The following is a 13,316-nucleotide window of genomic DNA, read 5'->3' on the forward strand; positions in this document are numbered from 1 at the left end:
TGTTGTCTTCCCCCCACCTAAGTACATTACATGCTTCCAAAATTCTGAATTTTCATGTACATATATGTTTCTCATATCACCTTTCCCCTTGTTTCTGGGGGAGTGGGAATGGTGAGGCAAATTGTCCTGTTTTTCTCAGGCTGAGAGGCCCAGGTAGGTCTTAAAATTAATAAAATCATTAACTGTGCTGTGTCACATCACTGCCCTCAGCTCTCCAGCTGCCCCTGCCTGACCCTCCTTAGGGACAGGTGAAATGAGATGAATTCAGATAAGTGATGTGGCTCAAATGCTGTGAGATCTCTGCCTAGAAAAATGGGGGTAATCCCCAAGCTCCACAAATTAGCTGGTGTTGTGCTCCGAGCCCCTGTGTCCTGCAAGGAGATCTGGATCAGGGATTGTGCTGCTGAGCCACCAGAAACCTTAAATTATTGTATGGCTCTGATTCATGGAGGCAGACCCAGCATGTGTGAGGTGGGAGGGTGAGATTTTGCCTGGATTTCAGGTCAGCCTTCCCACGCTCCTTAAAGGTTGGGCTTGATGATCTCGGAGGTCTTTCCCAACCTTGATGATTCCATGGCAGCAGCAGAATTCCAGCTGGGCCCTGCAGGTTATCCTGATAAAAGCCAGAACCTGAGGGAGGAGACCTTTGGCATGGCAAAAGTTGCATTCCTTAAATCCATGAGAACTGAAGGCAGGCCAGGGGATGTGCTGTGGAGCTGTGTGGGCTCTCCTGCACCACAACCCAGGGAATCCCAGACCCCACCTCAGCTCTGAACCTGGCTGGAAATAAACGTGTTTCCTGCTCTTCCCTTCGCTGTGCCAGGGCCGAAGATGACGGGAGTGGAGTGTGTGGAGGGAATGGCCTCAGGGCTCTACGAGGAGCTCTTTGCTGCTGTGGTCTCGCTCATCAACAGGTACCAAAGAGCTGCTGGGGCTGGGGGTGGCAGCCCCTTCCCCAGGGGCATGGAGCAGGTGGCTGATTCCTGCTGGAAAAACAGGCAGTTGTGTGAAAATCCTTATGTGGGAGTGGCGCTGGTATTGTAGAATGGAGGGCGACCCTGACGCAGGGGATGATTGGCATTTGAATTTGATTGGCACTTGATATTGATTCAGAAGGCTGAACAATTGCTTTATTAAAACTATACTATATTATATTAATAATTATACCAAAGAGATACTATATAGGAGTGTGCCCCCTGTTAGTGGAGTGACAAAACTGTCCTTTGTCCCTCAAAAAGGAAAGAAGCCCAGAAGTTTCCCTCTCTCCTTGATTAGGTAAAAAAGCCACCTGATAGGCCTAGGGGATTTCACTTCAAACTTAAAAATAACTAATTAGACAAAAGCCAAAAAGCCCCACCTGAGCAATTTACTAGAAAAAGAAGTGAACAAAGAAACTAATTGCTTTTGTGAGGTGTTTTACCAAGAGCAAGGACCTCCTGCACCTGGCTCGGTTTTTCTCTGTTATTTTGCCTTTCATTAAACCTTTTTGTTTTCAACACTACAACAGAAGCCATCCTGCTGATTTTTATGCCTCCAAAGGTAGCTGAGCTATCTTGAGTGTATTATAGACCTCCAAAAGCTTATAAGACCTAGCTCAAAAAAACCTACTATAACTATACTATACTATACTAAAGATACATACTAAAGAAAATCTCATGATTGTCTCCAGACACTTAGGTACAGCTTTGACTCAATTGGCTAAGGAAACAAAAGAACTTTCACTGGTGCTTAATTAATTAAATTATTTTTGGTAAATAATTTTCTTAACGCATTTTGCATGTGTGAAAATAATAGGAGTACAGAACAGAGATAAGAATTGGGTTTTTTTCTTCTCAGTGCTTCTCCAGAAAGAATCTTTGGGAAGTTGTGCTCTCTGTGAAGAGAGCTGAGGCTACAGCGCTGGCGCTTGGGACTGCAGTGTCCCTTGCGGCACTGTGAGGGCTCAGCTGGCACCCCTCTGCTGCCACTTGTGGGTAAATCCTGGTGCTGTGTGTGGCTCTCCCCAGGTCCTTCTCCTCCCAGCACCTCTCCATGGGCTCCATTGCCGTGGTGGACACCCCTGGCTTCCAGAGCCCGCGGCAGCAGCGGCGCGAGCGAGCGGCCACCTTCGAGGAGCTGTGCCACAACTACGTCCAGGAGAGGCTGCAGGGGCTCTTCTATGAGAAAACCTTCCTGTGGGAGATGGAGAGGTACAGAGAGGTGAGGAGCAGGGCTTGGGAGCAGATCCCAGCACCCGGGAGTGCCTTTGTGCCCAGGAGTCCCTGGGCACTGTGATGTGAGTGAATAATTCCGGGGCTTTGCTGGGAGGGCTGCAGTAGGGCTGGGGGAGCTCTGCATGGAGCAGAAGCCTCTCTCTGCACCCCCTGCCTCAATTCTGAATCCTCTTGGCTATTTCTGCTCTCTTGGCATCTTTGTGGAAGCTGCCATGGCAGGGGGGTTGGAACGAGATGATTTTTCCCAACCCAAACCATTTTGGAATTCTATTATGTGCTTGCTGCAGCTCAGGAGACTTTGTGCCTTCTGTTGGTGCAGCTGACTTTTTCCTCAGGTGATGAATAATTGAGGATAGAAAGGAAAATGATAAATTATTGCAGAAATAAGCTGCTGAGAAACCTACAGGCAGAGATGAACTTATTATAGGCTTGAAGGAGTTACTATAATGCCTCAGCCCTGGGAAAAGAACTGAATTCCTATGGTTTAACACAGACATCATTGAGTAAGGATAGATGTGCCCTTCCCTGGTGGTGAAGACTTCCAGATGCCATCCCACGACTGAAACAAGCTTTTAAATGACGTTTTCCAGGAAAATGTCGAGGTGTCTTTTGACTGAAACAAGCCTTTAAATGATGTTTTCCAGCAAAATGTCGAGGAGTCTTTTGACTGAAACAAGCTTTTAAATTATGTTTTCCAGGAAAATGTCGAGGTGTCTTTTGATCCTCCAGAGCGCTCTCCGCTGGCCACGCTGTCCATCATTGACCTGAGCTGCTCCCAGGTACCCTGTCCCCTCTGCATCCTGCAGTGAGGGCTCCAGAGGCAGAGTGGGAGCATCCCAGAGCAACCTGAGGTGTTGCAGGGAGAGGGGGGCACAGCATCCACTTTGGACTTTTTGCTTTTTAAACTATGAACACCCTGCCTGACTGAGCTCTGCGCTCCATCACCCCCTTCCATCCTGGGGTGATGGGACACTGCTGAGGGTGATGTGCAGAGCTGGATCAGGCTGGGGAGGGTCTGCTCTGGGTTGGGGGCACAGCTGGGTGGTGGGAGCAGAGTGGGGGAGCAGAGCAGGCTGTGGTGGAGCCCAGAACCCCCCATGTCCCTCAGTATTGGAATTAAATACCAATATAGCTGGATGGAACGTGCCTGGGCTCGTCCGGCCCTTGCTGCTTGACCAAGGTGGCAGCTGTGGTGGTTTCACCCCAGAAACACCTTTGGCTAGCTGGATGCTGCAGCTGAGTGCATGGAGACAAATCCAGGCATGCAGGAGCTCAGGTTTACCTCTGATGGAGGAGCTTTGAGGTGAGGTGAAGGAAAGGAGTCGGTTCTGATGGAGGTTTCGATCCAGAGCTTTATTCCTGGCCCACAGGCCTCTGAATCCAGCACCAGCTCCAACAGAGCTCCCCAAACCGCGTGGTTGCTGTTCCTTTGAACCCCGGGGAGAGGGGGAGGGAAGGGGTAGGGATCTCACCAACCAGGTAAGGGGGGGGGAGTCTCAGGGGACAAATGACACCTGGATGGCCCAATGTCCCCAGGGCTGAGGCATCTTTTGAATGACACCCTTTCTGGAATGACAGACAGCACTCAGCAGGGGTCAGGGAGGGGGAAAGGAGAGGTGATTGGCACACCTGGGGAAGGAGCCAGGATAGCTGAGACAGGCTCTTCCATCACACTGCAACCCCTGGGCAGCCGCAGGTGCTCAAGGGCAGCGCCGGGGCCGCTCGCCGGGGGCTGCTGTGGATCCTGGATGAGGAGGTGCTGGTGCCAGGCTCTGGGGATGGCACTGCCTTCGAGCGCCTCTGCTCCTACTTCGCCACCAAGGCACCCCACCAGGACGGTGAGTTGGGCTCGGCTCGGCTGCCCAGCCTCTGGCATCGCTGGGTTTGGGAATTTGGGGAGATGTGGATGATTCAACCCCTCACTGGGTTTTTTTTCTGGGCTGGTCCTGGGGTGCTGTCACTGCCACAGGTGAGGGGCACCTGCGCAGGTGTGAGCAGACGCTGCACTTCGAGATCTGCCACCAGCTGGGCACGGCCCCCGTGCGCTACGACCTCACGGGCTGGGTCAGCAAGGCCAAGTTCAACCTGTCGGCCCAGAATGCCATCCAGGTGCTGCAGAACTCCACGGTGTAAGTGCCAGGAGGTGCCACAGTGCCCGTGGGAGGGCGTTGGGGGTGCCCCTGCCCTGAGTTCAAACCTGCCCCAGCTCTGGAGACAGAGGGTGGAGTGGGGCATCTCTTGTGTGAGCAGCGGGGAATGTTTCCCACTGCAGAAGGCAGCTTTTGGTGGGATACTGGGGAGAATTTCCTGGCTGTGAGGGTGGTAAAGCCCTGTTCCATCTCTGGAAGTGTCCAAGGCCAGGTTGGACAGGGCCTGAAGCAACCTGGGCTAGTGGAAGGTGTCTCTGCACAAGTCAGAAATGTGAGGCTTCCCCAGCAGCTGCCCAGGTTTTTCCCTCTGCTTTGAGCAGCCTTGCAAATGAAATTGGAATTGAAAGGGAGCTGAAGTGCTGCAGGTGTCTGTGCACACAGGGGGATTTTAACCTTCTGCTTGCATGCTCCTGGCTCATTTGGTTTGGGCTTCAACCCAGGGAAGCTTTAACAGAGCAGAGAACACCTCCATGCTCCAACCAGGGAGGATGGAGAGGGTGCAGGTGTCCCATCACCCTATTGCACACCTCAGAGCAGCACTGTGACCGTGTTCACAGGGGTCTCAGGTTGAGGGAAGAGACAAGGATCTGACTCCATGTTTCAGAGGGCTTGATTTATTATTTTATGATATATATTACATTAAAACTATACTAAAAGAATAGAAGAAAGGATTTCTTCAGAAGGCTAGCTAAGAATAGAATAAGAAGGAACGATAACAAAGGCTCTGTCTTGGACTCTGTCCGAGCCAGCTGGGCTGTGATTGGCCGTTAATTAGAAACAACCACATGAGGCCAATCCCAGATGCACCTGTTGCATTCCACAGCAGCAGATAACCATTGTTCACATTTTGCTCCCGAGGCCTCTCAGCTTAGGAGGAAAAATCCTAAGGAAAGGATTTTCCATAAAAGATGTCTGCGACACAGCCCCCGTTTGGAATGTGGGGCGCTGGGTGCTGCATCCCCGTGGAAGAAGCCGGGATGCCGACCCGGGCTCTGTGTGTGTGTCTGTGTGTCCATCCCGCAGATCCGCGGTGCGGGAGCTGGTGCGGGCTCGGGCGGCGGCTCCGCTGTGCTGCCCTGCCCTGGCCGGGCTGGAGGGGCGCTCCCAGGCCGCCCTGCACCGCAACGCCTGCCTGAGGAAGACCTTCGCCAGCAGCTTCGCCGCCGTGAGGAAGAGGTCGGTGTGCGCGCAGATCAAGCTGCAGGCGGTGAGTGGCAGCGGATGCGGGACGCGGGAGTGGTGACACGCGGCGTGGTGGTACCCGGGGGGGTTTTGTCTTGGATACGGCGCCTTACAGGGGTGTCTGCATCCCCAGCAGGGAGATACTGCCCGTCCCCACTGGGGCTGTGGCCACCGGCGGTGATGCGCTGGGCTGCTGGCACTCGGGGAGAGCCCCCAGGCAAAGAAATCAGGCACGGATGGCACTCAGATCGCACTCAGATCGCGCACAGATTGCGCACAATTTACACACAGATCTCGCACAGATCACAGAGATTACACAGTTTACGTACAGATCTCACACAGTTTACACTCAGATCTCACACAGACTGTGCACAGATCAGACAGATCACACACAGATCTCAGATCTCACACAGTTTACACTCAGATCTCACGCAGATCACACGCAGATCTCCTACAGTTTACACGCAGATTACACACAATTTACACGCAGATCACACCCAGGTTACACCAGCACCTCGCTGCTTTAATTCTCTTTAGTGCTCAGGTAGTAGCCAGCGCTGGGCACTGCCAGGCTCCTGCTGCTCTCACACCTCATTAAGTGGCCAAACTCTCTCAGGAGAGGAGGCTCAGGCTCTGCTGAGCCCTTGGCCAGCCCGTTCTGGGGTCTGGCCTGTCCCTGGCAAACCCCCTGCCCAGCATCCCTCAACCTCAATGATTTTTAATCCTTCCAGTCCAAACCATTCCATGATTCTACAAATCCTGCTATTTCTACAAATCCTGGTACATTTTCTGGCCATCACTTGAACATGTGGCGCGTCAGGAGGAAGCGTCCTGCTCACCACCCGTGTTCACCCTCTGATTGAGGCTGTTCCCAACACAGAGCTGACCCCTCCACCTACCCAGATGCCCTGCAGGTGGCACAGGGAGCCTTTCCCAGTGCCAGCACACGCTGACCCTTTGTCCCCACTGACCTCTGCCACCCTGCAGGACGCCCTCACCAACCTCCTCCGACGCTCCCAGCTGCACTTTGTGCACTGCCTCCTCCCAGGGATGGGCTGGGAAGGGCCGGTCCCTCGGCCCCCAGCGCCGCCAGATGCAGCCCCACAGCTGGATGTGGTGGCCCTGAGGACACAGCTGGAGGGGACCCAGCTCCTGGATGCCCTGCGCCTCCACCGTGTCGGTATGTCCAGACCCTTCCTGGCCCATGCCCGTCCCACCTGCAGCTCCCTGCCCCTGCTCAGCCTTTGCTCATCACCCGCTTCTCACCAGTGGCCAAGGAACCCCTCCTCCTTCAGAAATTCCCTGTTCAGAAATTCTCCTCCATTTATATTCCTGCTTTTTGCAGGGGTTCTGAGCCCCTCTCCTGCCTGAGCTCTGTGGCTGCAGCTCTAGTGGAGCATCAGGCTGGACCTGCACTGCCCACAGCCACAGCCCATGCCATGGGGACAGGGAGCAGTGCAGGAGGCCCAGGGGCATGTCCTGTGTCACACAAGGTGCTGGGGTGGCATCTGGCCACCTCAAACTCATCTCAGTGCCCTCTCCCTGCCCTGGCTGCAGGGATTTCCTCTCTCAAGGCAGCTCCCCATGTCCCCTCCACCCCTGGTACCCTTTGACGTGCACAGGATGTCCCAGCAGGTCCCTCCCCAGTGTGCCAATGCCAATGCCCTGGGTGTGGTGCAGCCCCCAACAGCCCTGTGTGCCCCCAGGCTGTTCAGATCAAGTCCCTGGGTGTGGTACAGCCCTGTGTGCCCCCAGGCTGTTCAGATCATGCCCTGGGTGTGGTACAGCCCTGTGTGCCCCCAGGCTGTTCAGATCATGCCCTGGGTGTGGTGCAGCCCCCAAGAGCCCTGTGTGCCCCCAGGCTATTCGGATCGGCTGCTCCTCACCCAGTTCCGCAGGCGCTTCCAGGTGCTGGCTCCCGAGGTGATGAAGAAGCACAACTCTGCCTACGAGGTGCCAGATGAGAGCAAGGTGTGTGTGCTGGGCTGGGGGGCATGGGCTGAGACCCCCAGTGGGGCTGTGATGATGCCAGAGCTGAGAGGAGGATGTGGGCATTGCTGTGGTCCAGTCCCTCTCCCTGGCTCCCAAAAACCTGAGGACGAGCCAGGCAACATTCCCAGAGACCCAAGAGAGCAGGGACTGTGGAATCTTTTGAGCACTGGGCATCACCTGCAGCCCAGGGTGACTCCTCACCTCACCCCGTGATGCTGAAAGCCAAAAGAGCTCAGGAGGGCATCTGGGCACCTGCCAGTTTTATTTGTTTCTGAGTAAATCTGTAGCAAAACCAGCGCAAAGCCATGCCTGGAATAAGGCTGTGGATGAGCCACCAAGAGCTGAGAGGAGCTGAATTAAAGCTGGGCACGTGCTGTGCTGTGCAAACTGCAGCCAGCATGTGCAAAGGCAGTTAAGACCTCGGGATTTAATAAGACAAGTCTGACAATTGGGAAAGGTCAATATTGCCATGAAATGCTGTCGGAGGCAGAGGGTGCCTTGTCAGCAGCGTGTAAGCAGGGGATTTGGAAAATCCCATCCTCCCCGGAGCTTGCTGCCACCAGGGTTTGTCAGCTGGGAAGTGCTGCCTAGGACACAGCATGAACCTGGCTCTGGAGCAGGAGAGAGGCTCAGCTGTGAGGGGACAGCGAGAGCTGGCCCTGTGCTTGTGCTGGGTGGGACTGTCCTGCACAGCCCTGCACCCTCCTGCTCCCACCAGGCCAGGCACAGCCACAGCTCTGCTGCTTCCTCAGCCTGGCACGGTGCTTGTGCTCTGTGATCCTTATCTCATTCCCTGCTGTGCTCCATGCCCTCCTTGCACGGCTGCTGGTGAGGCATGGGGTGCAATCCTGCTGCCTCTGGGTCTGTGGTGGAATATTCCTTCTGTGGGTTTGTCCTTCAGGGAGCAGATGAGATGATGTTGTGTGGAGTGAGGTGATAGCAGAGGAGTTTTGTTACAATTTCTGCAGCCCTGGGGCTTTCAAACCACCCATCCAGACAGCGTGGCTGCCCCAGAGGGGTGGCTGATGTTGCTGCTGTTGTGTTCATGTTCTGGTCCAAAGCTTGGAGTAATTGAGTTCAGGCTTCTCCTTGGGATAATCTCCTGCTTGAATCCTCCAGGAGTTCTGTGCTGTGGGCTCAGGGGGGACCTCAGCCCTTCCCCCTGTTTTTGGCTCCATGGGATGAGCTGTTGGTGAGGTGGGCAGGAGGGGAGCACTGAGTGCAGCTGGAGGGTGCTGGGACAGGCACTGTCCCCTCTGTCACCTCCTGCCCGTGCACCAAGGCTCTGCCAGACCAGGGATGGCAGCCAAAGGAGGAGAATCTCACCTGCAGCTGCAGATCGCTGCTCCCCACCCTGCTGAAAACCCTGGGGGAGGAAAGTCCTTGCCCTGGGACTTGGGACTGGGCTTTGGCAAGGGGAGGAGGAAAGGAGGGCAGGGCTGGGTGAGCCCTCGCTGGGTGCCCACGAGGACTGGGGGTCTCTGCACCCCATTTCAGCAGCTCCCAGCAGGGTGTGGGTGTTTCCTCAGCAGTCCCATGATGTGTCCCTTCTCTGTAGGCTATCGAGGAGCTGTTCCAGGCGCTGGATCTGGAGAAGAAGAGCGTTGCCATAGGACGCACCCAGGTACCACCACTGTGCCCTGCTCCCCCATTGCTCTGCTGTGTGTGGGCACAGCCCCATGCCAGGCTCCCCAGCAGCCCAAAGTTCCTCAAACTGGGGACAAAGGCTCTCCTCCACTGCTGCATGTGGCACTAGGTGGGCTGGGAAACCGAGAGTTGCTAAATATCAGAGCAAAACCTCCTAATTCTCATCTGAAAGCAGAACCCAGGGTAAATCCTGTACCTAATTACCAAAATCCAGCCAGCCCCTGGTGGTATTTAAGTCCCTAATTACCATTGATGTCTCCTGGGAGGGAAGGGGGCTTGGGCAGCTTGTGGGTTTGCTGCAGAGCAGGAACTGTCACAGCAACCACATTTGAACTTCAGCGTGATGGTCTGAAAGAAAAATTAATTTCACGTGTGTGCTTGCCTTCAGCTCTGGAGTTTGTAAAGAAAGAATTCACGGAACGGTTCCGTGGAGCAAAATGACTTTCTTTTATCCTGCACTGAGCAGTTTGTAATTATCTCCTCTCTGGAACCCTCGTTTTAATCAATAGCACGGTGGCAGCCCCGGTCACATTTCGTTAGGGACGGGTTCGCTTCGCCGTCGCTTTGAGCATTGATTTTGTACCAGCTGTGAAACTCGCAGGCTTGGGGAGTTAATTCAGACATTAATGAGGCAATCGAATGGGTGGTGGAGCAATCATGGCATCAGCTCATGAGAGAGCCACTTTCCTTGGGGTTGTGCTGTGATTCAATTTGGCATGGCTGAAGCGCAGCTCTCTCAGCACAGCCCCGGCCTCGCCCGGGTCACTCAGGGTTATTAAAGCTGGGCCGTGCAAATGGTTGGGAGCTCCTGATCCTGGATTCCAGCAGCTTCTCCCAGCAGTGACCCAGAGACACTTCAGATACTCAGAGATTGATACTGGCCTGGGTCTGATGGCATCAGCAAAACTGTGCCGTTGCTGAGGCGTTTCAGAGAAAACAAAAAACAATCTGGTTTATTTCGGTTTTGCTATTGTAACACATCATTGCTGTTACCTGTGTGCGTCTGAGTGTCACCTGTTAGAATCCTCTGTCAGTGGAGGTATCCATCCATCCATCCATCCATCCATCCCCAGAGTGAGAAGAAAGGGCAGCATCCCACAGGAAAAGTTTTGAGGAATTGCACCTTGTGATGGTCAATGTCTCTCTGAAGGAGGAGGGAGAGTTTCCAGCCCTGACCTGGGGTGTGTGACCTGTTCCTTGCTGCCAGGTGTTCCTGAAGCCAGGGGTGATCTCCAGGCTGGAGAAGCAGCGGGACAAGCTGATAGCCCAGAAGATGACTCTGCTCCAGGCTGCCTGCAAGGGCTTCCTCAGCCGCCAGAAGTTCAAGAGACTGAAGGTACCCATCCTGTGGGCTGGGGACACCTGAGCCCACACCTGGCATGTGGCCCACAGCACCCAAATAAGATCTTTTTGAGCTCCCTTGAAGCTTTCCCCTGCAGCCATGAGATGCTGTGCTGCCATCCCTGAGCTCCTCTGCCCCTTTCCCTGTCCAGCCTGGTGTCCCAGCCTGGTGCTCCCTGGCTGGGTGGGGGCCATCCCTGCTGTGTCCCCACAGATCCAGCGCCTGGCCATCCGCTGCATCCAGAAGAACCTGCAGGTGTTCCAGGCTGTCAGGCACTGGCCCTGGTGGCAGCTGCTGAGCCACCTGCGGCCTCTGCTCAGCGTGAACCTCGCTGAGGAGCAGCTCCGTGCTAAGGAGGTGAGTGCCAAGGGCTGGGATGGGTGGGACAGGGCAGTGTCACTGCAGGACACGAAATAAAATGATGCAGGCACTGGAATCTCCAAGGTAAAACAAAGGGAAGTTCAATTTCTGACTCCAACGTTTATAGGTTTTCAAAAGTGACAGTGGATTGGAGGATGACAGTGCCACCTCTCCAATGACACTGGACAAACCAACAGTCCGTCAAATTTTGCCTCCTCCAGAAAAGAATGTAAAACAATAATTGTTTAGAGAAAAGTGCATGAGAAAGTTTGTTACAAGAATGTAAACATCAGAAGGCTTAGAAGAACAGGGTGACAGGACAGGGTGCTTTAGGGGCTCTGACTGGTGGATTGGTCAAGTTGGAAGTCACTTCTGCCCAGCAAAGATGTTTTTCCTACCATCCAGAAGTTGCCCTCTGTTCTTAGCCCAGTGTCACGCGTTCTGCAGGGCTGTGGAGGGAGAAGTGACTTCTTGCTTAGAGGGACAGTAGCAAACACACCATGTCCCCGCAGTCAAACCCCATTTGATGGGGTCCAGGGATCCCCCATTACCCTCCTCATGCCCTCTGCAAGCTCCAGGGGCTGTGTCAGAGCCAAACCCCTGGGGATGGGTTTGTCAGCCTGTGGGGTGCTGAGAGATGAGCATTCCAACACCCCTGTGACAGAGGGGACTCCACTCTGTGCTGTCCCCACTGCTGTGCTGGCATCCACCTGTGTTGCCCTGGGTGATGGGAGATGCTAATGGACATTTTTTTGTCCCAGGAAAGGCTCCTTTCACCCCTCTGCACCCTCTGAGACCTGTGCTAAATTCCCATCTTCCCTGGAGTCCCGCTCCTCCTCTTGCCTTAGTGAGGTTTTAACAAGATGTTTTCAGGCTGGCTCAGATGAAATAAAAGCTGCCCAAGCCTCTGTTTTTGTCTCCAAACCCACCTGGGATCCATCAGGCCCCATCATCTGTTAACCTCTGTTTTTATCACCACTCTGCACGCTCAGTGTTGGACATCAAAGCAGGACAAGGCTGCATGGAGCAGCTCCTGCTGCCTGGGAAGGAATCACAGCCAACACCGTGCCTTTGCACCGTGCTCTGATACCTGCCAGGGCCCTGGAACACTCCCTGGGCATGATCCAGGCCCCTGGCTGCTCATCCCAGGCTTTTGAGGTTTGCTGCTCTCTCATAAAACATGCTCCACACACAGCAAAGCTGACATTCCCTCCGATGGAATTCATGTCAGGAGCTGTAGTCCCGGCAATTTGCAGTGAGCAGCCTTCAAAGTTGCCTGGTAAATTTTATTAATAAGGCAGCTCTGTCTCTTCCACTTATTTTGAGCAGAAAACAAGGTTTTCATAAATAAACCGAGGATGCTGGAACTCTCTGTGTTTTTTTTCCAATCTTCCCTAGGAGGAGCTGGCGGCGCTGAGAAGGAAGCTGGAAAAATCCGAGCAGGCATGCAGCGAGCTCAGACAGACTACAGAGAGTCTGGAGAGCAAGGTACAGCCCCAGAACCTCTGGGACAGACCCCAAAACATCTGATACGGACCCCAAACCCTCTGCCACAGCCCTGTTTGGCCAGGCTGGGACAGGAGCTGATGGGGATGAACAGGAGCAGCAGTTCCAGCAGAGCAGGAGGAGCCATGGGCAGGGATGGTCCCCTGGATAGGATTCTGGACAGGCTGCAGTGTCCAGCTGCAGAATTCCAGGCTGGCATCACTCCAGGCTGCCCGGAAAAGCTGTGGCTTCCCCATCCCTGAAAGTATCCAAGGCCAGGTTGCATGGGGCTGGGAGCAACCTGGGCTGGTGGAAGGTGTCCCTTAAAGCCCTGGATGGGCTTTAAGGTCCTTTCCAGCCCAAGCCATGCTGGGATTTCATGCTCCCAGCTGGCTGCGGGTCCTCTGTGGGCTCTGCTCTTGGAGACGCAGCTCCTTGTGATTGTGCCTGGGATTTTGCCAAGCATCACGAGGAGAAGGAGCTCCCAAGGTTTCTATAAATACCCTGGGTTTTCCCAGCTCCCTTGGCTGCAGCAGGGCTGAGGGAGAGGCTTGGGAGCCTCCCAAGCAGCCAGCAGCCCCCAAGGCCAGGACCCTCCTCATCCCTGGGAAAGGGGGCAAAGATGGTTTAGTTTAAGCCCTTTGGGAATGCTGAGCGAGGCAACTGCCTCAGGGCAGACCTAGGAAAACACCAGGGAGAGAAATCCTGTGGGATTTGCTTACTGGGTTAAGCTTGTGGGACTCCCTAAGGAGCCTGCACAGTGTGAGGTGCCTTAAAATGCTGTCAGACACAGGAGAGGAGTGTTGGAATGCTGTGTTTTCCTGTGGCTCTGCAGCCCCTCGCTGGACTGGCTGAGCAGGAAGGACCATGTGCCCGTCCGCTCTGCGGAAAATGGAATTGATTTTCTGGATTAATAATTCTCCCCTTCTGCTCCTGGTTTCAAAG

The 13,316-nt window shown here is 54.4% G+C and overlaps 1 protein-coding gene across 1 annotated transcript in view; it reads left to right on the plus strand.

The window, feature by feature from the left end:
• The window catches only part of MYO18B (myosin XVIIIB), a 65,973-nt gene that overhangs the window by 19,032 nt on the left and 33,625 nt on the right, over positions 1–13,316 (plus strand). Inside the window, exons 15-26 of the mRNA XM_071445796.1 lie at positions 824–914; positions 2,007–2,199; positions 2,912–2,992; positions 3,904–4,051; positions 4,183–4,342; positions 5,387–5,570; positions 6,533–6,725; positions 7,407–7,516; positions 9,096–9,161; positions 10,392–10,520; positions 10,740–10,883; positions 12,285–12,374. Coding sequence (XP_071301897.1) covers positions 824–914; positions 2,007–2,199; positions 2,912–2,992; positions 3,904–4,051; positions 4,183–4,342; positions 5,387–5,570; positions 6,533–6,725; positions 7,407–7,516; positions 9,096–9,161; positions 10,392–10,520; positions 10,740–10,883; positions 12,285–12,374 — 1,589 coding nt within the window. The remainder of the gene's footprint in view (positions 1–823; positions 915–2,006; positions 2,200–2,911; positions 2,993–3,903; positions 4,052–4,182; positions 4,343–5,386; positions 5,571–6,532; positions 6,726–7,406; positions 7,517–9,095; positions 9,162–10,391; positions 10,521–10,739; positions 10,884–12,284; positions 12,375–13,316) is intronic.

Source organism: Agelaius tricolor, unplaced genomic scaffold (genome assembly GCF_023055355.1).
Source record: "Agelaius tricolor isolate 1412-34295 unplaced genomic scaffold, bAgeTri1.0.p SCAF_20, whole genome shotgun sequence".
Classification (NCBI taxonomy): Eukaryota; Metazoa; Chordata; class Aves; order Passeriformes; family Icteridae; genus Agelaius; species Agelaius tricolor.